Source organism: Toxotes jaculatrix, chromosome 14 (genome assembly GCF_017976425.1).
Source record: "Toxotes jaculatrix isolate fToxJac2 chromosome 14, fToxJac2.pri, whole genome shotgun sequence".
Taxonomy (NCBI): domain Eukaryota; kingdom Metazoa; phylum Chordata; class Actinopteri; family Toxotidae; genus Toxotes; species Toxotes jaculatrix.
The window spans coordinates 7,059,155-7,081,156 of record NC_054407.1 but is presented as its reverse complement, the minus strand read 5'-3'; the positions used below and the strand labels follow the sequence as shown (position 1 = coordinate 7,081,156).

The window sequence follows — 22,002 nt, the reverse complement described above, 5'->3', positions numbered from 1 at the left end:
CGAGCCAGTCTTTAGTCTTTAGCAGCTTAATAATGTGTGTGAATGAGGGTCAGGCTTGGGATTTACAGAGCCCATGTTTGTATTTACCTAGGCCCCAAATTTCATTATGTGTCTCCCTGTCTGTAATAGAAAGGTTTCCTCTACCACACCCACATTCTCAGCTCTACAGGATTCAAAGGAACCTCAGGAAAATGTATAGGTCTAATGGAAAATAGGTATCAGCTCCTGCAGGTTCCTGAGAAAAAAAAAGGTGGTAGTGTTCAACACATTGATACTCATACAGTCATTGTTGCTGCTGCTAGGGTGTGTGACCCAGAGCTATATGGTTCAAACAAGCCCTGACACCACCCCTGGCAGAAAAGGTGTAGGGCAAATCTCTGCAGGAGAACTACAGGTTTTAGTGCCACCAAACCAAACTGTTTTTTTTTTTGTTTGTTTGTTTTGTTTTGTTTTGTTTTGTTTTGTTTTGTTTTGTTTTGTTTTAAATGAACACAAAGAGAGTTTGAGAATGCAAATGTAAACAAAAACAGAAAGATAGTATAACAATTTTATAATGCCTCCTCATTATTGAAATACAGTTCATTAATAGAAGCTATCTGTTCGACCTCAGACCAGGAGCTGCAGTTCCCAGTCACACAGAGCGTTTCTAAGGCGGACGGCGCCATCTTGCGGCCACTGCGTTGTTTGCGCGGGCTGGGTGGAGCTAAACAAAAGGACCGTGTGGTTTAAACTTGCCTCGATTTGTTTATGTATTTACATCAGGAAGTGGAGCCGAGATGGGTCGTGAGGAGCTGGTGGCCCGTCTCAACGACAGGGAGTATAAAAACTGGCTGAAAGCGGGGCGATGTCTGCTCATACTGAAGGACGGACTCCATCCCTTCATCAACCAGCACATGAGAGCTTTCCACGGAGACCTGCTCAATCAGCACGCCCTGCTGCGGAAACCGTGTCAGACTTCTTCATGCAAACCGAAAGGGAATAAGGTAGGATTAGTCTGTAAATCCCGCTTCGTCTTCAACTGTTTTTTTTTTTTTGTTTGTTTGTTTGTTTTTGCTAATTCAAACTCTTTTTTGTATGATACTCAAAGGTGGTTGTAAATTTCTTGTGGTGTCTTATATATTGTCTTATTGTGACACTCACTCAGTTCACCACTACTATATTATAGGCTACATTAAACAACAAAACATTTCCCACTTATTCTCACATACGTGTGTGTGTGTTTGTGTGTAGCTTTCCTCTGTGTGTAGGCTTTGCAGTGAGTGGCAGAAAACGATCCTGAGACACCACAGACAACCAGATGCAACCGTGAACTGGGACAACTGTTACCCTCCTTCCTGGAGAACAGACCACTGGGAAGTGGCCAAGGTACTAAAGTGACTCTTGCAAAGACTCTTTAAAGTGTCACAGGAAAGCAGCTTTACTGCTTTATGAGACAAAACACGACAAGGTGCTGTTGTTCCTTAAACACAGCAAGCAGACAAGAGCTTTATGGGAAATGTGGTCCAAGTTAAGGACGTACAGCTGCAGCATTAACTGGAGCGTGAAAAGAGCCTGTCAGTCATCCCACCACAAAGTAGCCTAGAGCTATGATTCCCAACCAGTGGAATAGACAAAAAGAGAAAAGAATACATTACAATGCATTAGTTGATTATGTTTTGAATTATTAATCTGAATCTGTAACATAACATGTAGAAAGTAGTGAACCAAGTGGTCAGAATTAGCAAAATCGAACTTAGGCTGAAGCAAAGGAAGTTCGTCCAGCTGCTATCTGTCTTCTTGTCAAAGCATTCCCCACTAGCCTTTTCACTAGCACCCCTACTGGTCTGCTCTAGAGATACTCAGTGAAACCATCTTGGACCTGACTTAGTCACACACAGTCTGTAGTTTTACATCACTGAGGAGAAGCTGCTGGCACTTCTAAGAAACCCTTTGATTTAAATGAATAAAGCTAGGAAAACTTTAAACTTTAAATGCAGATAATGTGTTTTATTAAGAGCTAGCAGAAGCTTTAGTCAGTGGTAAGTATTATTTCCATCTCTATCCTAGCATTATAGCTGCTCTACTCACAACCTCCTTGAATTCTGAGTGATAAGGCAGACAAAGTCCAAAAATCATTGTCATTAGCTGCTGTAGATGTAGAAAAAAAAAATCCAGTGAAGGCTGGTGTCTGCCCCTCCAGTCCCTTTGCTGAAGCCAGGTGGCCTTTACGCTTCTCTTGATTTGTTTACAGCAGCCCAGACGGGCTACTGCTGCAGTTCAGTCTTGTTTGGCAGCTGAGTCTTTTCAGTTGTTGCTCCCTCGATGAGATTCAGAGTGTCGCAGTGTCCTCAGACCTACTTCTCTAAAACCTCAGGTTTTTGTACACGTCTTACTGTCCTTATTTAGACCTCCTGCATTAACTCACCTCCTGTTACCATAGAGACCAGGTTGGACAACAGATGGCCTGATTCAGCTGACATCATCCCAATGTCTTGCCTGTCCAGGCAAAAACAACATCTTCATTTCTTATGGCACATCCTGACATGCCCCGAGCCGGATGGTCATGAACTTATAATTTGACCAAGCTGCTAGCCAATCCTGCTAATATAATCTCGGTGCTTCCCATTTCTCCCAGCCATTTGTGTCCACTTGGTCTTTGTGGTACTTTCCACTGTAGCTTCACTTCCCCCGTTGGATTATGCAGGAATTAAATTTTATCAAACACACAAACACTATATTTTTTATAATCAAAAATGATCTATCTCTTACATTCACTTATTGATCGTAATTTATTTTGTAAAACAATCATTAACACAGAAAATCATCAACAACACAAGCACTTCAAAGTATTCTTATCATCCTTAATCATACATTTCATGGTTATATACTGAAGAAATAACTGGAGAAATAATCTGACGTTCTTCCTCTTTGAGACCCATAAGATCTTTCTCACCTGTTTCAGTTTACCATCATATGACAAAGGAAGCATCAAATCCTGTTTGTTTGTTTGAAAAGGTGGATCCAGCAAATACAGCATTTGTCTTATTTACTTTCCTAAAAGATTAAAACAGTTCAATTCATCATCAAAATCGTTTCTGGTTAATATCCTGTGAAGTGACTTATTGCTGCAGATCTGTATTTAGTATCACAGTTACCAAATCTACCACGTCTGTCACCGCTGACTCAGGTCAGTGGGGAAACTGTGACATGTCCTGTGCGGTCAGTCTGACACGTCATGCCACAGTGGAGAGAGATGAATGGCTGACACAACCTGCTTCTGCCGCTCCAAGTGTTAGTGGCACAAATGCAAACCAACTGATGATGATAGTTGTAGATTAGTGCTTGAATGAAATGAATGAAAAAATAGGATTACAGTGCTCAGTTTTTATTATTGATGATGTTAATTAGCATCTAGTTTAGTGTCGAGTCGAGTTTGAATCATGATTTGTGGTGACTGACAGGGTCCTTGAGCTAATCTGACAGGATTGTGAGATTACATTAATCTGACAATTATTTTTAAAATAACGTTTGTTTAGAAATATCACATGTGGACCTTGCATTTAATTAAGCGATTAATAGAAAAAATCAAAAATTTAATTGAAAAAAATAATCATTAGTTTCAGCTCCAACTGTATGTTTCTTTTAGAAACAAGTGAAACTTCATTTGGTGAAATGATCTTATCACATGCTCACGTGAAGCCAAATGTACCACAGCGTAACCTCACCTAACAATCTAATCCCCCCCTCCCTCCCTCCCTCCCTCCTTCCCTCCCTCTGTAGGCCTACATGCCACGAGGTCAGGGGAAAGTGACGGGGGCAGATCAGTGCGATGCCTCTGCTCTGCTCAACCTCATCAACTACTGTGACTGTTTCCAGTTTGGGGATCCAAAATTTGTGAGACAGGTAAACGTTCACATTGTTTAAAATGGGCATTCAGTGCTTTGCTTTTGGTCAGTCTAAGTTATTAAGTCTGAAGATTATTACATGAGCAGAGGCAAAACATTGTTCAGGTCCAAGACTAAAGCTCTGACATGTGGCTGCAATGCACACACTTGCACACTTAAAACCCTCACTTGTTTCATTTGCAGAAAAAGAAATAAAGTGTAAAAACAACACATTGTGGTTTTACAGGAGTTTATATATCAGACTGTTCCTTGGCTGAGCGCAGTAACTTCCTGGAGTCTCTCCTGGCAGACTGGCAACCTCATGGATACAACTAAACTCGAAATGTGTCACATAGTGTGGTTCAGAGGTGCCAGAGGGTGAATTTTGTTCCCTTTGAACAGAGCAAGATTCACTGTTTCCCCCAGTTTTCATCTGTTCATGTCTAACTAATCTAATGGCCTGATGTTGGCTGTAGCTTCTCTCTCATCAAACAGACATGGGAGTGATATTGATCTGTTTTACCTCACTCCTAAAAAAGAGGTGAATAAACACCCTATTTTCTCCTTATGGATGGAACAAGGAGAAAACACCACAAGCAGAATAAATAATAATAATAAATTTGAGCACAGTGCACTCAGTAATATGAGAGTTACGATGCACATGAGACTACGGTGATTTAAATTGTTAGTGTAGGTGTGTCGACTGCAAAAATTGGACAATCTAAAAAGAATAAGAGGACTCATTTAGATTCTTTCACCTTATTTGTAGCATTTGTTATGCTTTTCTGATTAAATATTTCATACTTTATTAAATACATTTTAAATATATTACATCCCCAATTTAGTTTTGAAAATTACAGTGTCTTGAACTCAAAGGAATGATGGAGGGGGTGTAAATATAAAAAAAAGTGATTTGGATTTGTTAAAATGGTTCTTTTTCTGGAGATTGATATGTTTTTTTATTGACTTTTTTTTTGCCTTTTATCCTTTTCAAATCAATGACAGTTTATGGTGATTTTGTACTGATTCTAATGGTCTATTGTGTGTGTGTGTGTCTGTGTGGTTGCAGGTGATCCGATACAGGAATGAGTTAATGCATTCATCTGAGCTGCATGTGAAAGATGAATGGATGAGACATTATCAGACCACGCTGAAACACTTTGTGCAGCAGTTCAGCCACGTACCACAGATGGCAAAAGCTGGACAAGAGATAGAAGAGGTGAGCGTGTGTGTCCGTCTGTGTGTGTAGCAATGAAATATGTCCCAGTGTCACAGTGTGTCCCTTTGCGTCACGGTTTGTTTGTATGTGCATTTTTTTTTTCCAGATACTGACTGTTGATTTGTCAATATGTGTCTCTGGTATGGACCGACTGGACTCCGTTAGCCCGGATGGATTACAGAGTGATTCTGTCCTCCAATGGGAGACCAGCCCCGACTTAATCAGCCAATGGGAAGCTGAGTTGCTACAAGAGAGGCTGCAGGAGTTACTGCACCCAGATGATGCTGATGATGATGATACAAAGACAAGGGTGCGAAGAACAAATTCACATGTCCCTATACACTTATACCATTTACATAAGATAAATAAAAAGAATGTGTCCCGTGATTTCAGCCTACTTTCTGTCTCTTCGTTAGGACACTGAGCAGTTGAGGAGCCTGGGGGGTTTCCTGCAGGCCAACAGAGATTTGGGCGAGAGGTTTTCTGCAGAGCTCCAAGCCATCAACTCACTGGAGACCAGATGATAAGAAAGAGGTGAAAAGGAGAAAGAAGAGTACTTTGAACACTACCCTTTTTTTAACAGGTCCAAATTCAAGTTAAAGATCCAATCATTTGTAGACTGTATGTTTATATATGTAGTATTTTATGGAAAATGTAAATTAAAAAGTCTGACAGTCTTTTGGCTTGGTTCTGATTGACTGATTCATAGATTTTTAGTATTTAACTTAAACTAATTTGTGATAAAAATTGAAATCAGAAATGTAAAGTGTTTATACAGCCACAAAAATGGTGTAGGCCATACCTTCTTTCTCTAACCCTTCTCACAATTTAAAAATGAAAAATGTTATCAACATGTTGCAGTGTAGACAATAAGTAAATGGTAACTACATTCCTGACTGAGTGGAAGAACCAGGTGAACCGAGAACAATGGTTTACTGTCTGAGCAACAGGCCCAACGCTGCTGTTCACTGGAAATATTATGGGAATTCCTGATCCAGTGTTAAAGGAGTGTCATGAGTTCAACAGAGCCTGTACTTGTCACAGGCTACTGGTGGACGCATTAACTCTAACTCTATCTGCCGGATACAGAGGGTCCATAGGGACTCGGTCCAAACTGTATGCTGTATATTCAGATAGCGTTGGTAACAGATAGTGGGGGTCGGTGTTGACCATTTTCTATCTGACATGTTTGTCCAAAATCTCCCGTAGGTGTTCAGTCGAGTTGAGATCATGAGTCCATAGCATATGATTCACATCATTTTTATGTGTCCCAATCTCAACCTCTCAACTGTTTTTTTTCTCTGGAATTTCCTCCTACTGATATCATGGTGTCCACTTCCTTCCAAATTACATGAATCTGTTGCCCAATAACAGTACATAAAGAGTCACTGACGCCCTGTTTTAGCCTTGTCCCAGCTGCTCCTTATTATTCCCTGTGCATCTGCTTTGCTGAATGAAATGTCGGTGGTATCTTTCTGTTCGACTGCCTCCTCTGCCATTTCATCCCCTTCAATTCCCCCCCCCCTCTGAGCTCGAACCCACATGTATGTAACTGACATGTTCATGTACTGAAGTCAGCTGGTACTTAGCGTTGTCTGCATTTGGGTCCTCAGCTGCCTTTATAACATAAGGTGTTTGTTTAAATACCTCTTGGCCTTGAATGAAAGCTCAAACTGTAGGTCTGGTGTTTTGAGTGTGTGTGCGTTCGTGTGTGTGTGCGTGCGTGCGTGTGTGTGTGTGTGTGTGTGTGTGTGTGTGTGTGTGTGTGTGTGTGTGTGTGTGTGTGTGTGTGTGTGTGTGGGGGGCTTGGCTTGGCTGGTGGTTTATATGTGGGGCATTGTTGTTTGCACGTCTGCCTCAAACTCACAGCTTTCATTTCCAAACAGTATTTGCCACCATCAGGTCTTGAAGTTGTGGAAACATGCACACTAATGAAACATGCCAAATAAATAATATAAAAGATTTTAATATTGTATTAATATTGAAAATATTAATTTCAAAAACACTGACAATAAGAAATGTTTACACACACACACAGGCTACCAGAAGGCAAAATAATGGCACACGTGGTGGAGCAGTGTTGAGAAATTACTTGATTTTTTTCTGAATAACGCACAACAAAAGCCACAATTATACTTTCACTTTTCATCAGATAAAAACCACGGTTCAGGTTGGACAAAGTGCACTACATGAGCTGCAGCTGCATCACAGAAAAGTGTGAAAACCAGAAGAGCTTTTCCTGCCCTTCACCCCCTCATCTGCTGCTATCACATGCTATAACTTCACCCTCAAGGTACATATAGGTGCGTGCCTCTAAGGCAACATGGAGCAGGAGGGGATGCTGGTCCAGTCTATTTACTATGGGAGAATTGGAAGTGAGGCCACAGAGAGGCTGCTGGAGAGGTTTGGACACGATGGCAGCTTTCTGCTCAGAGACAGCGAGACCGTACAGGGGGCCTATTGTTTGTGTGTGAGGTGAGCTGTGAGTGTGGAGGTACAAAGAGGGGTTTGTTGGATAATTCCTTTTTTAAGCCATCTGTTCATCTGTGACTAGACTGAGCCTTTTTATATATATAGCGATATGATTTTTATTCATACATCATATAGAGACACGCTGAGAAAACCAGCTGAAAGTGCTGATGTGGCGCTTTTACTCAAAAGCTCAACGCGTTTGTTAAATGTTTCAGCAGCTTACAGTAGCACAGACATCGAATTTTTTTTATAACCTTAAACTTTTCTATGATAACATTTTGTCTAATTATCAAACATTTTATAGGCGCCCATGTCATTTTCTTGTACGTTGGGTTCCTGTCAGCTTTAAAAAGAAAAAAAAAGAAAGAATGGTAGAGAATGACAGACTTGTAGCTGAGTATGTGGCACGTTGTTTAAAAGGTGTTAAACAAAGTGTGTGTGTGGGGGGGGGGTGACTTTTTTTTACCAAAATGTTCAAGAAATAACCCTGAAAGCCGTACACACTTTCTTTTGAATTACATTATGTGTCATTGGTATACAGTTAAGTGCCCGTCCATGGAATGATATCGAATAAGATTCATTTCATAAACAGTAAACCAGTTTTTCTGCCAGCTGTTGTACCTGAGAAGGAAACTGGTAGTTTGCATTTGCTGGAAAATGTGCAGTGTTGTTTTGACTCTATGAGAAATTTAGAGATGCTCTGAAGCCTCGTTCTATAGAAAGAAAACTGTACATAACACTATTGGGCAAAAAAACTAGACCATTTGAACTAGAGTGAAACTCCTTTTACAGATGCACAAGTAAAACTGCTGAAAAAAATATTTTGATGATAAAAATGACTGGAAATTAAAATCTGAAGTGTGTCGACTTCACTGAAGCAGAAAGCTAAAAAGAGGCAGAATAATACACTGGGAACTTGAGGCACTTGTTCTTAAAAATATCCATTCTACACAGCTTCATACTCCTCTTCATTTCAGAGAGCCGTATTATGCTTTTTACTCCACTACGTTTATTTGACAGCTGTAATTGCTGGTTACTTTTCAGATTCAGATTTTACATTTTAAACATACGATCGTCTCATGAAATACAATGAAGATTAAACCGCTATTTTCAACCTTTTTCACTTGTGACTCCCTCACAAAAAAAGTCATGTCTCGTTGGGCCCCCCCTCATTTTCAGATGTCCATTAGTTATTAACAGCTCCACCACAAAGCTTTCCTGTCTAAATGTCATGCATGGTTTTATTTAATTAAAGTTGTAGAAGAGCACAAAAAGGAAATACAACTGTGTGTATCAGAATATTGTTTTTTTTTCTTTCCTCTCCCATCAATCATTTCCAGACTCCTCAGATTTGTCACTGGACAAAAGTACCTAAAGTTGTTAAAACCAGCTTCACTCCAACAAGCTACGGCAGTAAAATGGAACTTTTCATTTCATATAGAGAACCTCATATACGGAAAATAGAAAGACAAACACGATTAATGGCTTGTAGAGTAAGAAAGGAAGATGGAATACATGAAAGAATGACACTTACTGAAACTCCAAATGACTGCATATTCTAGCTTTAGAGAACAGTTTGATATTTGATTATTTGAATGAGTCTTACCACTCTCTAAAAAGATTTGCAAGGAGTAAACGTCTGTCAAACACAAAACTGAAATCTCTTAGTCCTCCAGATTCACATGCGGTCTTTCAGATTTAATCAATCGACTGGAACCATGTGCATACACACACGTGCAGTCCAAGATTTTGCATATTTCTCAGAAAAATCATTCACAGTTCTGAAATTTCTGTTTTGCAGGAAAGCACCGTTTGTGCACACCTACAGGCTCGAACACTCCTCTGATGGCTGGTGTCTTCTGGTGGGTTAGCCCCTCCGTGCAGATCGCACACGTCCACACTGCACACGCAAGCACGGTGAGGTTATTTATGATCTGTGTTTGTGTGTTTGTGATTGTCAGAGTTCAGAAGTCAGGCTGCAGAGCTTTAGGTCGCTGGAAACATTGATAGAGAGCTACAGAAGCAGTACAACCTCTGACGTCAGAATAGCCCCCCTCAGAGATCCACTGGACAAAACACAGCTACAGTACATCAGCTCGGGTCAAGGTAGAACACACACACACACACACAGATACACACACACACTTTATATGTCACATTACAAAAACAACACCAATCCTGAAAAATCTTTGTCTATAATATGTGTATGGTAATAACACATCTGTCATGGCTCATGACTTACTGTATTGACTCTAACAGTTCCAGTTGTCTCCTCCATCCTCCACAGAGTTTGCCTACATGGAAATATAGGCAGTGGCAGCAGCTGCAACTCAGTCTGAGGAGCTCTCGCCTTTAGACTGGCCGACCAACGCCGCTCATCAGGTGGACTAAAGATGGAAGAAATATTTATTACATGGCACATCAAAAGATCTGTATACTCCCTATTTTTTTTTTTTTTTTTTTTTTTTTTTGGCCGGATTTCCACATTTATTTTTATCACGGGGCATGATAAAAATAAAAAGTGGTCACAGCTCTGTAGATAAAAACAGGCCAGTTTCAAGTATTTCACCAAGTAGTCAAAGTCGAATGTTTGTTTTGGTGTCAGAGTGTGGGAACGTATATTTAAATGACACACATGTGCAAAGATATCACACACTATCACGTGGTTTCCTTTAGACAGAACCCAGCTGTGTGGTCTGTTTGTATTGGTGTGTGAAGTGTGTTTTTGGATGTCCATACACAAATGGATTCCACCCTAATGGCTTCAGTTGTACTTATCTGGTCATCATTGTGTGTTATGATTTTTTATTTCTTTTTTTTTTGCCATAAAGGAAAGATATTTTTACACAGTTGCAGTCATGTATAGTAATACTTTTTTTCTGCACAGATAAAGTTTGGGTAAAGACACATTTGTGTACAGTATCTCTTTGATTTGTGAATATGTTTTTTTATCCTATCTGAAGTCACCATAGCAGGATTGTGACAAAGTGTAACAACACAGGAAATGAAAGAAAGGCGGATCACAGACTCTATTGTAAGAGCATTTATTTCACCATGTGTCTTCATTTAGGTTCATCTCTGTCAATGGCAACACCCAGCATACAAGCTGATTTTCAGGTTTTACAATAAAGTCTTAAATAGACAAAAAACAAAGTACAAAACATGCTTTTCACAGATGGGTGTACACCATTCCAAGCATATATGCTTTGGATGATTCATTGCTCAGCCTAGTTTTCACGTTTGGCTCCACTTTGACTTTCAACTGACACTCATCTGTGAATTCCCTTATAGTACATGTCACACACTTTGACACAGGCTCTCCTTCTTTCATAATGTTTAAAAACTTTTATACAAACGTATTTTTTTAAGTATTAGTTTTGCAGTTGATAACATATTTTGTGCAAAGTGCTCTGCGGTTAAGCTACTGGCTGCAGCCTTCTAGGAAGTAACACTTTTACCTGGACTCACAGGCAACTTGAACCCACAACAAAGCGATTGCTCTCAGCGGACTGCAACAAATCTAAACTAACAGAATTTCTTCTCTTTTGCTTTGTTAAATGCAGCGGCTCTCTTAATTGTTGCTGTAATGTTTATTCTTAGTAATAATAAGTGTATGTGCCACTCTGTGTGTGCCAACTTGGTTCAGCTCGTTAGGCTCATACAAACCAGGCTTTTCACACTTTTTATGAACCATCCCACAGGTGATCCTACAAATACTTTGGTAGATGACAGTCTCATCTTACTAATGACATGTAGGGGAATTTAAAAAAAAAAAACCAAACATCAAACAATCTAAACTTTTTATACACACAATTTTCTCTCTCTAGTTCAGTTAGGTAACAAGTAATTCAGGCTGTAGTTTTATCCCTATTAGACAATTGTGATGTTATTTATATGCAAGCGGCAACTTCACTCTCTCTTTTTTTTTCATCAAAACTTTCTGCTAATATCAGGAAATGGGTTTAAAGCTTGTACAAGAGTGTAGGCTGGCCCTCTATGTCAGTGAGAAGAGACTTACACTTTTAAGTATATATATTTAAGAACCGCTTTTAAGAAAGCTGCCTACAGTTTAACTATATAGTGCAACTGACAGAGTCTGACAGAATCTGTATGAGACTGTGGAAACTGTTAAAGCGTCACCTGAACCAACATTTTGAGCCTCACAGGCTATACAATGTAAGTCTACAAAAATATGAAACATAAAAATAAAAACAGAATTTTTACTCAAATACATATCCACACACACACACACGCATGCATGCATTTTGTATTAAAGTGAGCCTTGCAGTGCACTGTGTTTTTTTAAAATCTGAAAGTATCTTCCCCATATAAATGTCTCTCCAGGGTTTTACTCTGCATCCTCCACCTCAGTGATCTCTTCAGGCTTCGGTGGCGTGGCAGGATGAAAGACCTAGAAACACAACACAGAAGAAGCAAAACTTTGGCACCCTCTGTTCGAAAATGTTTGCGGTTGGGTGAGCATGCGATATATATGAGTGCATGTGTGCAGAGTATTTGCGTGTACTTACATTGAATGTGTCATTTTTTTCCAGGAAATACATGTACTTTGGTGGGGGGCGAGGAATCGGAGGAAACAGAACTTTAGACACCCTGAAAAACACCCACACACCCACACACACACATACACACACACTACAATTTAAGGAAGTTAAGGATGCATGCTTTGTGGAGGCTTTCCAGAAAAAAGACAAAAAAAAAAGCAAAAACAACACCACTACCACCCTGACAGCTCTTTCACTTCTCCTTTGTGCATTTTCTTTGCTCACTTCACTGCTTGTGCTGACTTCAGGATTAACTTTGCCCTTTTTCTGACACTGGTCGGTTTTATATTCAAAGCAGACAGAGTTTATGTATCAGGTTAGAAACAGCTCACTGAAGTCCGTTTGCAGCTGTGAAGGTAGTCTGTGAAGGTGTGCATGTATGAATGGGATCATGGGAGTGTGTGACAGTCAACGCATCAGAGGTTATCCAGTAAGAGACAAGAGCAGTACCTCTGATAGCGCACCAGCAGCAGCACAGCCAGGAGGATCATGGGTATTCCAAGTGAAATCAAGACGAGCAACAGAACGCTGAGATTGTTTGTTTTGTCATCTGGCAGCTTCACCGCTACAAACAGAGGCACACGTAAAGATACCGATCACTGTGATGAGGTTACTGCATTCATTAATATAACACAGTGTAATCAGGCTTCCAGGCATCAACCCCTGGACAGAGACGACAAAAACCTGTCACCAGCCTTTTGCTGAAATCTCTCCACAAGATGATTTTATCGAACAGCACTCACTGACAGTGGGACTCCATTCACTCCACTGCAAATTTCCATAGCATGTGCCCTTCATCCTTGTCCTCACCCTCACTCTGTAGATGCGGTTGGGATCTACATTGTGCTCTGTATAAGACCGGGCACTCAAGCGTTTGGGTGTTTCCTGTTATGAAAAGATTCATCAGTAAACACTCAGAAGGTTTGCCTCATTCAGCTTGTTCTTAGCTCATCAAGTCTAACTTTGCTGATTTGGTTCCATTAAAATCATCATTTCTGTTATGTGCACTAGAAAATGATATGATAAACAGTATGAATTCTTTCTGCGATAATGAACATCCTTACACACAGACATACTGTACCTGGTCACCCAGGTCCAGCTCGTATTCAAAGCATGAGTAATTAACATCACTGGGGGGCGGGCCCCATGTCACTAACAGCCCTCCATCTTTGACCGTTGCAGAGACGTTCGTGGGTGGTAACCGGAACTCTGTGGCACAAACATCCACAAAATTAGTACAGTTATGGATAATTCATTCTGAAGGCCTGCATACAATCTAAACCTAATCTGAACCTTCATCTTACCAAAATTTTTTATGAATCTAAAATGTAGATTACATGTGTCTGAAGTTGACCCCAACAAACACACAAAGTGCCTGCCATCAGTCTGCTCATATGCTGGAATCTCAAATTTCAGTTCGTCTAATATTTTGGTTGATTTGCATCTGTCAAATAACAACCAAAGGTCAACCAGTGTCTTATGTAAACGCTTCTGTGACTTGCTGATAAGTGCGCCTTCTACAGTAAATAAAGGAAGCATGCTGACTGAGCACGCCTTTGTATTATATCCCTTACAGTTCACTAATGCTGTACCTATTCTATTGCTGATAATATTGCTGCTGTAACATAATTAAATCAATAAAGTATATCTTTCTATCTATCTAATCCAAGTAAATGTACAGCTGACACAACCTACAGACAGCATGCGGTTCATTTGTACAGTTTATTGTTGGCAAATGGATTAAAAACGTCTACTGAACCACTGCTGAGTGTAAAGTGGATGGAATCAACGTATAGTGCCACTCAGTGCGTTATTCAAACAGCAGGTGCTGTTGAAGACCATCTGTAGTATAATCATAATAAGTATAATCGTTTGCAGATACTCAACTAACACTCAACAACAGTTTGTCTTGTAGTCTTGGAGTATTACCCAGCAAGTCCTCGTCATAACTGAATAAGTAGGCATTCCAGTGGTCGTGCCAGGAAAAGTTGAATTGAATTACTACAGTTAGCATTTCATTCGGCTGCAGATTCAAAGTTCTTGATCCAACTCTTTCCACCAGGAAACTTTGAGACTGGACTGATGTGCTATATTCACAAATGCTGCATGAACAGACACAGAAAGAGTTAAACATCCAAAGTGAATTATACGTTTGAACAAACCTGTAAATTAGAAAATATGTTAATGTTTAATCCCTTAAAGGTGAACATCTCTCAATCTCCTCTTGAAAAATCGTTCATTTTTTGGGTTAGGTGGTGATCAAGCTATGATATATGGTAATGTGTCATTTAAAAAAAAATATGAGTACCTGATATGGACAGAAAGCTGAGCATCCTCATATGAAGGGTCGAATGACCAGGAACAGTTGAGCAGATTTGTTGGGTAACGGAGGCAGACAAACGTTCCATTTACATCAGTATGGTCCTTTACATCTTCTTGTAATGAACTCAACGTTTTAAGCTGGATTTGTTTAACAAACATAAAGGACAGAGTAGAAATAAATCTATATTTAAGCTGCAAGCTTTTACTGTGTCTGTGCGATCTCTGGAAGTTAAAAGTACATTTTGATTCTCACCTCACCAGGCTCCTCTAGCTCCTGACAGACATCCTGATTGTTTCCCTCCGTCTCTGTTAAAAGAGAACATACAGACTTATAGCATGACAGAAAACACAAGTAAAACTGAGTTTAGTCATGGAAATGTCAAGTTCTAATTTTGAGAACGCACACACAGTGACGATGTGCACTTATATGACTGTACATTGTGAGGACTAGTTGTTGAGTTTTAAACTGCTAGAGTGAGGACATTTTGGCCGGTCCTCACTTTCTGATACGCCTTCAAAGGAGGGTTCAGGTTAGAATGAGGTTTAGGTTAGGGATAGGCTTAGGGTAAGGGTTGTGATGCATTCTGTCAAAGACTGTCCTCACAATGTTTGTGTACGCGTGTGCATGTGTGCGTGTGTGTGTGCTGTCTGGTAGTTTGTAATGTCAAAAGTCTCACCACCTTGCAAGGCCCACAAATCCAGGAAACAGGATAGAAGTATTAGATGGACAAGAAACAACTTCATAGTCAATCTAGGGGATTTACAGAGAGAGAGAGAGAGAGAGAGAGAGAGAGAGAGAGAGAGAGAGAGAGAGAGAGAGAGAGGAGAGAGAGAGAGTGACATACATCAGCACTCACTAATGAACAGCAGTGTTGGGCCATTTACAGTAAGTACAGAGAAGGTGCTGTATTACTTAGTCCCCACCAAGTAATTTCCTGCTTTTCATACTTCCCCTTTTTAAGCTCTTACATGTAGAGGCCGACTGCTAGAAAGATATCAAATACAAACAAATAGCTCTTCTCACATGAGTGTTAATTCTCCTCCCTGTTACATTTGATTATGAGTTTTAACAATGTACACTTTACAACTAACTACAAAAGCTTTTATGTTTTCGTACAAAAAAAACAAAATTTAAGTAAAATAAAAAACAGCAACAAAAATTTTTTATCAATCCTTTGTTTTGTTTTGTTTTACACACCCAGCTACACTACTGTCTCTGTTATCTCCTCTCTATGTGTAAGCTTGCTTATGAATAAAATCTTCCTAAAGTACATATTAGCATGACTGTAAGCATGATTAACAAGAAACCGTTACCTTGTGCTGTCCCTCCACTCTGCCGCTGACTGTGCTTCTGTGACTGCTTTCACTCGCAGACAAAACACAATGGCATTTCTGGGGAAAGAGCAAGCATGACGTCACATACTGTACAGAGCATGAGGAAATCAAGCGTTTTCTTCTTTCTTATTCTCATATGTCACAAGATTAAAAGCCATGGAACACCCTGCATTCAGCTTTTCCAGCTGAATGTGAAGCAGCATACTGAGCACAGGGGGAAAAAAAACCAAAACAGAATCAACGAGCAAAGGTCATTTCTGAAGACGTTACAAGTGAAAGCTGGAAAGCTGCCACTGAACCACGAAAGACAGAAAGAAAGAAAGGAGAGGAAAGGGTAACAATTTATGAAAGAGGACAAGTGTCTGAACGTTTTAATGCACAAAGTGTTTGTGAAAGCTTAAAGCTGAGAGAAGAGAATAAGAAAGAAAACAATAAGAAGAAAGGTGAAGAAAGGAATCCTTAGAAGGAGGAAGAAGAGGGAGTTTGAAAGAGGAACAGGAAGGAAAGAAAGACAGAAGGGAGGAAGGTGGTGAGGAAAGACAGACAAACAAAAAAGATGGAATTCAGTCAGAATAACACAAGTATTACTGCTACTATTAGAACCATTAATAGCTTTTATTGCAGGTGTATTGTTAATGCCAGTAGAAGTTATCAGTTGGCGGTTACATCATCAGTGTCAACAGCTGAGTACAAATAATGGCACCTAAGCAGTTTCATTGGAAGTGAATCATTGTTGATGAAGAAGAAGGATAGTAAAAGAGGAAGGAAGATGACAGTAAAAAAGAAAGAGGAAAAAGAGGAACAGAGAAAGATGATGGAAGGAACTGACAGACAAGTGACTTGAACAGATGTGAACAGGAGATAGGGCTTCAGGATGTTCAGTGGTTAGAGGTGGCTCAAAGTATTGATGTGTGCCCCGATTAAACAGCACGGAGACTGACTTTGATTGATTTGTCTGTCTGTGGGTGTCTGTGCGCGCACATGTGCATGCGTGTGTGAGAGTGTGGTCTGTAACAATGATACAAAGAACTATCAGTATAACAAACACAATGCAATGAAGTACGTACACACGCAAATAATGGTTGTAACTGCTAATCTAATGTGTTAGTGACCAAAGTGAAGTGAACATACAGCCTCCCACAAAGCTTAAAAGCATACATTTCTAGCATACATGCCACTAAATAGCCAAGATAACATCTAATTTACTATTTCAAATATCAGTACACCGACCTCTGAGCGTCAACGCACAACAATAACAAACAGTGTAGGTAGATGCAACAGGTAAACTTCTACTCAGCTGCACAGACGATCAGACAGCAAACTAAACCAGGTCGTAACGCCGCACCCAAGGTATGTTCAATGTGAGTCTGTAAACAACAGCTCTGGTGAGTTCACTGAAGTGGGAAAGAGTAAATAACTGTCAACTTATGGAACAATGATGTGGGCTTTCTAACAAAGTGAATCATTAGAAAACAAAGAGAGAGCTTGGAGGAGGGAACAGAGGGGCCAGCTGTATCATTAGTATAATCACTTATACAGGTCTCTTTAAGCAGGAATATTGATAGCTCACAAAATGGTCTATAGCTCAAAAACTTTAAGTCATATTAAACTATTCTTTCACCCCAAGTGGCACAAGGCTTCACTGAAGATGCTGCAATACAACGTGTACATATTCATAATAGTAAAGGATTTACAGTGAGTTCAAAAGAGCCCTTATTTGTGTTCTTGATGAAAACTTCTGGACCTCTGGGCTCAATGAGAGATCTAGATTATACCCTGAGCAGTTTTGACCACATTTCTCAAAAATCACAGGTTTAGTTACAATAAGAGGAACACTTGATGAAAAGAACAGGTTTCTCTTTGTTTTGAAACAGAAATTGTTCATGAAAGCTGAAAGGAGCAGAAAAGATTAACAGATGACATCTTTCAGCTTCAGTGGGTGTGTGGTGTCACCCAGTTGAAGTTCAAAACCTCAAGAGTGATAACTCAAAAAGTAAAGACATCAAGAAGCCCACCTAAAGCCAGTTCTCTAGAAGCGTTTAAAGTTTGAGCAAAGGTTCCAGCACAAAGCATGATGAATTAGGAAGCTGACGAAAAAGGGAAACTGTTTGTATAAATATTATCAAATTTCTCAAGAAGACACGCCTTTTGACGTGGGTTAAATGTTTAACAATGGAAAAGGAAAGAAAAAAAAAAAGCTTTCCAGCTTGCACACAAGTGAATGTGCAATTTTTTTCCTAAAGGTTACTGAATCACAAAAAGATCCTGTAACTTAACTCAATATTGGTATCAATATCAAATTAGTAACTTTAAAAAAATGTTTGATATGTTTAAATTTGGCCACTTTCAAGCCAACGATATATAAATGAATAATTCAGTATTTCCCATCTGAGTTTTATTCCTGGCATTTTGGAGAAGGCTATGTCATTTAGCTGGAGCCTATCCCAGCTGACCAACTACACCCTGGACTGGTCGCCAGGCAATCGCAGGGCTGACACACAAAGACAGACAACCACTCAGGCACACACTTACACCTAGGGGCAATTTATAGTAGCCAATTAGCCATTGTATTTGGAATTGTGGGAGGCAGGCAGGCACAGGGAGAACATGCAACCCCCACACAGGAAAGTTCAAATCGGCGTTCGAACCTGGGGGAGTGGATCCAAATTTTATGGTGTGTTCGCGCACTGGTGGGATCTTTCTTCGTTACATATGTCTGTTCTTATCAGACATATATGCATTAAGTTGCAAGTTTATTAAGTACATCTATCTAGAACCAATGTAGTGTAATACAACAGTCCTGCAGTAAATCATAGAAAATCAACATAACAAAAACGCGTCTGTGTATAAATGCAAAACAATTCTGAGGAAACACTGCTTTTCTTAAAGGTGACTATTTGTGATGTTACTGTCAGAGTTAGCCATTTACTGCTGGTACACGTACTGTTAGACTGTGCTCGGAAATTAAAAAAAAACATATCCGTTCCCTGACCGGGAATCGAACCCGGGCCGCGGCGGTGAGAGCGCCGAATCCTAACCACTAGACCACCAGGGAAAGCTGCATTTATTGTGCATATTAAATGTATTTGTTCCTATATGTCGACACCCTGTTGGTTTGTTGTCTTTCCATTGCTGAAACATTACCTGGAAGCATGTTCTCTAGTAGTCCTAGCTTTTACGGAGCTTATCTGAGTAAGTGTCTTTTTCACCTCACTCCAGTGTGCTGGTGACGACGAGGCTCGTTACCGCCACCTGTGGAGGAGTTTCTGTTGTTACCTCTCAGAGGAAGCTACTGCTTGTCCTCCACTAGGTGGCGGGCCCGTATCACACTCACCACATCCTGCCCGACTGAATCTATTCCGCTGTTGCACACCACTTAGATAAGGACCGTCTGGAGGGAAAACTTCGTGAGAGTAAGTTAGCAAAGCCTTTGTGTTACAGTTAGCTTCAAAGTACAGTAGTTAGTTTAAAATGTTTCGCATTATCGTAGAAAGGGGTTTACGTTAGCTAAATTAGCTGGGTTGTGGATGTGTAACTTCAGTTTGGAGATCGTGATGTGCAGACAGGAAATCGAAAATGACATGATAGCTTGAATTCCTACTAGCTAGCAACACTTAAAATACATAAAAGTTTATATTTTAAGCGCATTTTGAATTCATACTTCTAATCAGAAAAAATGTATTTGAAATTAAAAACCTGTTGCCTTAATCTTTCTTATAAAATCAGTAATGATAATTTACCATGTGCCATGTGATAGTGGCTCTGCATAACTTTGATGCTAGAAAAGGGAAAACATGTTTATCCAGTTCTTGTCATTTTCTCCATTTTGCCATCTCAGATTCAGTATGTCGGCCAAAAAAACACTGAGGTCCAATAAAACAGCCATTCATAAGACTTTGAGTGGAGACTACAAGCTAATCCTCAACAAAGTTTATGAGAATAATCTGATAACTGAACGTGAGTACAACAACCTCAAAAGCATCAACAAAGAAGATGTGGAGGGGCATGTCGTTGAGCTCGTGGATAAGATCATGAATAAAGGAGAGGACACCTGTCAAGGTTTCCTGAACCTCCTTCAAACTGACGAGGATATTGCCACAACTTACCCAGAGCTGAAGAAGATACGGCAGAATGACACCTGCCCTTTACCTCAACCTGTCCAAGCATCTTCAGTTGACAGCAATGGTGCGTCAAGGTACATAATTTGGTATACAAAATAACTGTGTCCAGTATTCAACACTTTTCACATGAAGCTGAAGCCTTCATCAAAAACGTTGTCAGTTTTATGTTTGGAGGTGTAATCCTGTTTCACTCTGCTTCCCTCAGATTGTCAGTCGCAAGACAACAAGAGGCAAATGAAAGTGAGTTCTGGTGAAACAGTGACTGAGTCGGTATGTTTAATTAGGCTTTAATAAAGAGACACAAGAAGGGGTTTAAATACTTCACAGGACGTGTCTGCTTTTCAAAGACTCTATTCACATGCTTTTTAGCCTCTCTTATCATATAGAATATTTGCTTTGAAATATTGTAATACCTCGTAAAATTTAAACCAGTGAAGACATTTAAGTTATGTCTTAATTGAAAGCCTTTGTGTGTTTGTGTTAATTTGTTGCCCATGTTTTTTAGGAGGAGCAGTACGAGTTGAATAGCCAGCCTGTCGGCCTCTGTGTGATTATAAACAATGACAATTTCATTGATGGCACAGTGAGAAGTGGAACCAACAAAGATGCTCGTAAGTTACAGAACAGACATCATTGCCGCCATTACAACATTGTCATGTTTATTGGACAACCCCCTAATCTGGTTTTTAAAAATGTATTTTTCTGTAGAATGTTTGGCAGAGGTCTTCAGCTGGCTGGGGTTCAGAGTGCTGATGTGTAAAGACCAAACCCAGGACCAGATGGATCGGGCACTGAAGTGCTTCGCTTCACTGAGTGACCACTCTCAGCTGCAGGAGTTCAGTGTTAAGGAGTGGTTTGGTACCGGATTTGTTGATCTTCAGCAGGCTCCTAAGCATGGAGATGCTTTCATCTGCTGCATTCTGAGTCACGGAAAACAGAGAGTCGTCTTAGGGATTGATCGGAAGCCCCTGTCCATTAAACAAATAACCAAAACCTTCAAGGCAACCGATCAGTCAGCCCTCACCGGCAAGCCTAAAGTGTTCCTGATCCAGGCCTGCCAGGGAACTCAGAGTCAGCGTGGAGTGTTAGCAAAAGATCTGGAGCCTGATGATGATTCTTCTCCATTCATTCCAGAAGAAGCTGATGTTCTGGTTGCTCTCGCCACTGTTGAGGATCATGTTTCATTTAGACACAAAACAGATGGAAGCTGGTTTGTCCAATCTGTGTGTCAGCAGCTAAAGGAGCACTGTCCGAGGTAAGTGCAAAACTCAAAATTAAATATTTAGTTGTTGCTTGAAATATCAAAAAAAAATAACATCACCAATGTTTTGTAGATCTGATAATATAATTGTAACTATGCAGTACAGTTTATTTGATTATAGGGATAGGGATTGTACTATTTTTCAATACTCTATCTTGTTTTAGGGGTGAAGAGATCACCGCCATCCTCCAACGCGTGAACAATGAAGTAAGCCAGAAAGAGGCCTCCAAGACACCTGGTGCAGCAAAGCAGATACCTGAAGTTAGGTTTACCCTGAGGAAGAGTCTTGTGTTGTCACCTCCCAAAGCTTAGTCTCCAGAAATCATGCAAAGTAAATGTTATCTCTTAATTAAGAATGTATAAGAATCTCAGGTATAGGGTTTTCTTAATTGTTCTCCTTTCTGAATCTTTTATTTTTTTTAATCATCACAGTGAGTCACCTTTTATACCGTCACAGACTTGCGTCAGAGAATTAAGTTCACAGTATGACGATCAACAGTGGGTCCAACTTTTAATGAGGCTGTAGCCTATAGATGTATTGTATGGCACAAGATTTTTTTTTATTATGTCATGACTGATGTCATGTATGTTTATATGGAGGATGTGAAAGAAATATTCAGAAAGCCCTAAACAATAATGGCATTACAGAATACTATGCATTTTGACAAAGAAAATGTTTTATCACTGTTTCTTTACTTCCTTACTCGCCCTTGTTTTGTACAAATGTGTACTCTATTTCTACTGTCAAGCTGTGTTATGGTGTTAAACAATAACTAAAACTTGTTTTTTCTCATAACTGAATCATGATTTAATTTTTTGCCATTATTCTCTTTTTAATCTCATAATT

The 22,002-nt window shown here is 39.8% G+C and overlaps 4 protein-coding genes and 1 non-coding gene across 7 annotated transcripts; 3 read left to right on the top strand and 2 right to left on the bottom strand.

The window, feature by feature from the left end:
* The first annotated feature begins 738 nt into the window (after positions 1 to 738).
* On the top strand, positions 739 to 5,759 carry LOC121193181 (uncharacterized protein CXorf38 homolog). Its single transcript, XM_041055375.1, has 6 exons — positions 739 to 983; positions 1,231 to 1,365; positions 3,760 to 3,882; positions 4,933 to 5,082; positions 5,189 to 5,392; positions 5,499 to 5,759. The coding sequence occupies exons 1-6, from the start codon at positions 777 to 779 to the stop codon at positions 5,604 to 5,606; spliced, it is 927 nt and encodes a 308-aa protein (XP_040911309.1). The 5' UTR covers positions 739 to 776; the 3' UTR covers positions 5,607 to 5,759.
* A 1,529-nt stretch (positions 5,760 to 7,288) lies between these two features.
* LOC121193382 (SH2 domain-containing protein 1A-like) lies at positions 7,289 to 11,317 on the top strand. Its single transcript, XM_041055629.1, has 4 exons — positions 7,289 to 7,557; positions 9,356 to 9,416; positions 9,516 to 9,660; positions 9,842 to 11,317. The coding sequence occupies exons 1-4, from the start codon at positions 7,406 to 7,408 to the stop codon at positions 9,862 to 9,864; spliced, it is 381 nt and encodes a 126-aa protein (XP_040911563.1). The 5' UTR covers positions 7,289 to 7,405; the 3' UTR covers positions 9,865 to 11,317.
* LOC121193381 (prolactin receptor-like) lies at positions 10,583 to 17,069 on the bottom strand. Of its 2 annotated transcripts, none has more exons than XM_041055626.1 (11): positions 17,004 to 17,069; positions 15,753 to 15,830; positions 15,116 to 15,189; positions 14,692 to 14,744; positions 14,425 to 14,576; positions 14,046 to 14,218; positions 13,198 to 13,325; positions 12,860 to 13,001; positions 12,567 to 12,681; positions 12,084 to 12,165; positions 10,583 to 11,965 (listed from the first exon to the last, which is right to left on the bottom strand). In XM_041055626.1, the coding sequence occupies exons 3-11, from the start codon at positions 15,180 to 15,182 to the stop codon at positions 11,903 to 11,905; spliced, it is 975 nt and encodes a 324-aa protein (XP_040911560.1). In that variant the 5' UTR covers positions 15,183 to 15,189; positions 15,753 to 15,830; positions 17,004 to 17,069; the 3' UTR covers positions 10,583 to 11,902. The 2 variants fall into 2 exon arrangements, with proteins under 2 accessions (XP_040911560.1, XP_040911561.1); XM_041055627.1 differs by having other exon boundaries at positions 15,119 to 15,189; positions 17,004 to 17,065.
* A 1,687-nt stretch (positions 17,070 to 18,756) lies between these two features.
* trnae-cuc lies at positions 18,757 to 18,828 on the bottom strand. Its single transcript has one exon. It is a non-coding gene; the product is annotated as a tRNA-Glu (tRNA).
* Positions 18,829 to 19,102: 274 nt separating this feature from the next.
* Positions 19,103 to 21,655, top strand: LOC121192623 (caspase-8-like). Of its 2 annotated transcripts, none has more exons than XM_041054371.1 (6): positions 19,103 to 19,186; positions 19,612 to 19,958; positions 20,100 to 20,134; positions 20,400 to 20,505; positions 20,603 to 21,149; positions 21,320 to 21,655. In XM_041054371.1, exons 2-6 carry the CDS (start codon positions 19,619 to 19,621, stop codon positions 21,465 to 21,467), a joined length of 1,176 nt encoding a protein of 391 aa, XP_040910305.1. In that variant the 5' UTR covers positions 19,103 to 19,186; positions 19,612 to 19,618; the 3' UTR covers positions 21,468 to 21,655. The 2 variants fall into 2 exon arrangements, with proteins under 2 accessions (XP_040910305.1, XP_040910304.1); XM_041054370.1 differs by having other exon boundaries at positions 20,100 to 20,164.
* Positions 21,656 to 22,002: the final 347 nt, after the last annotated feature.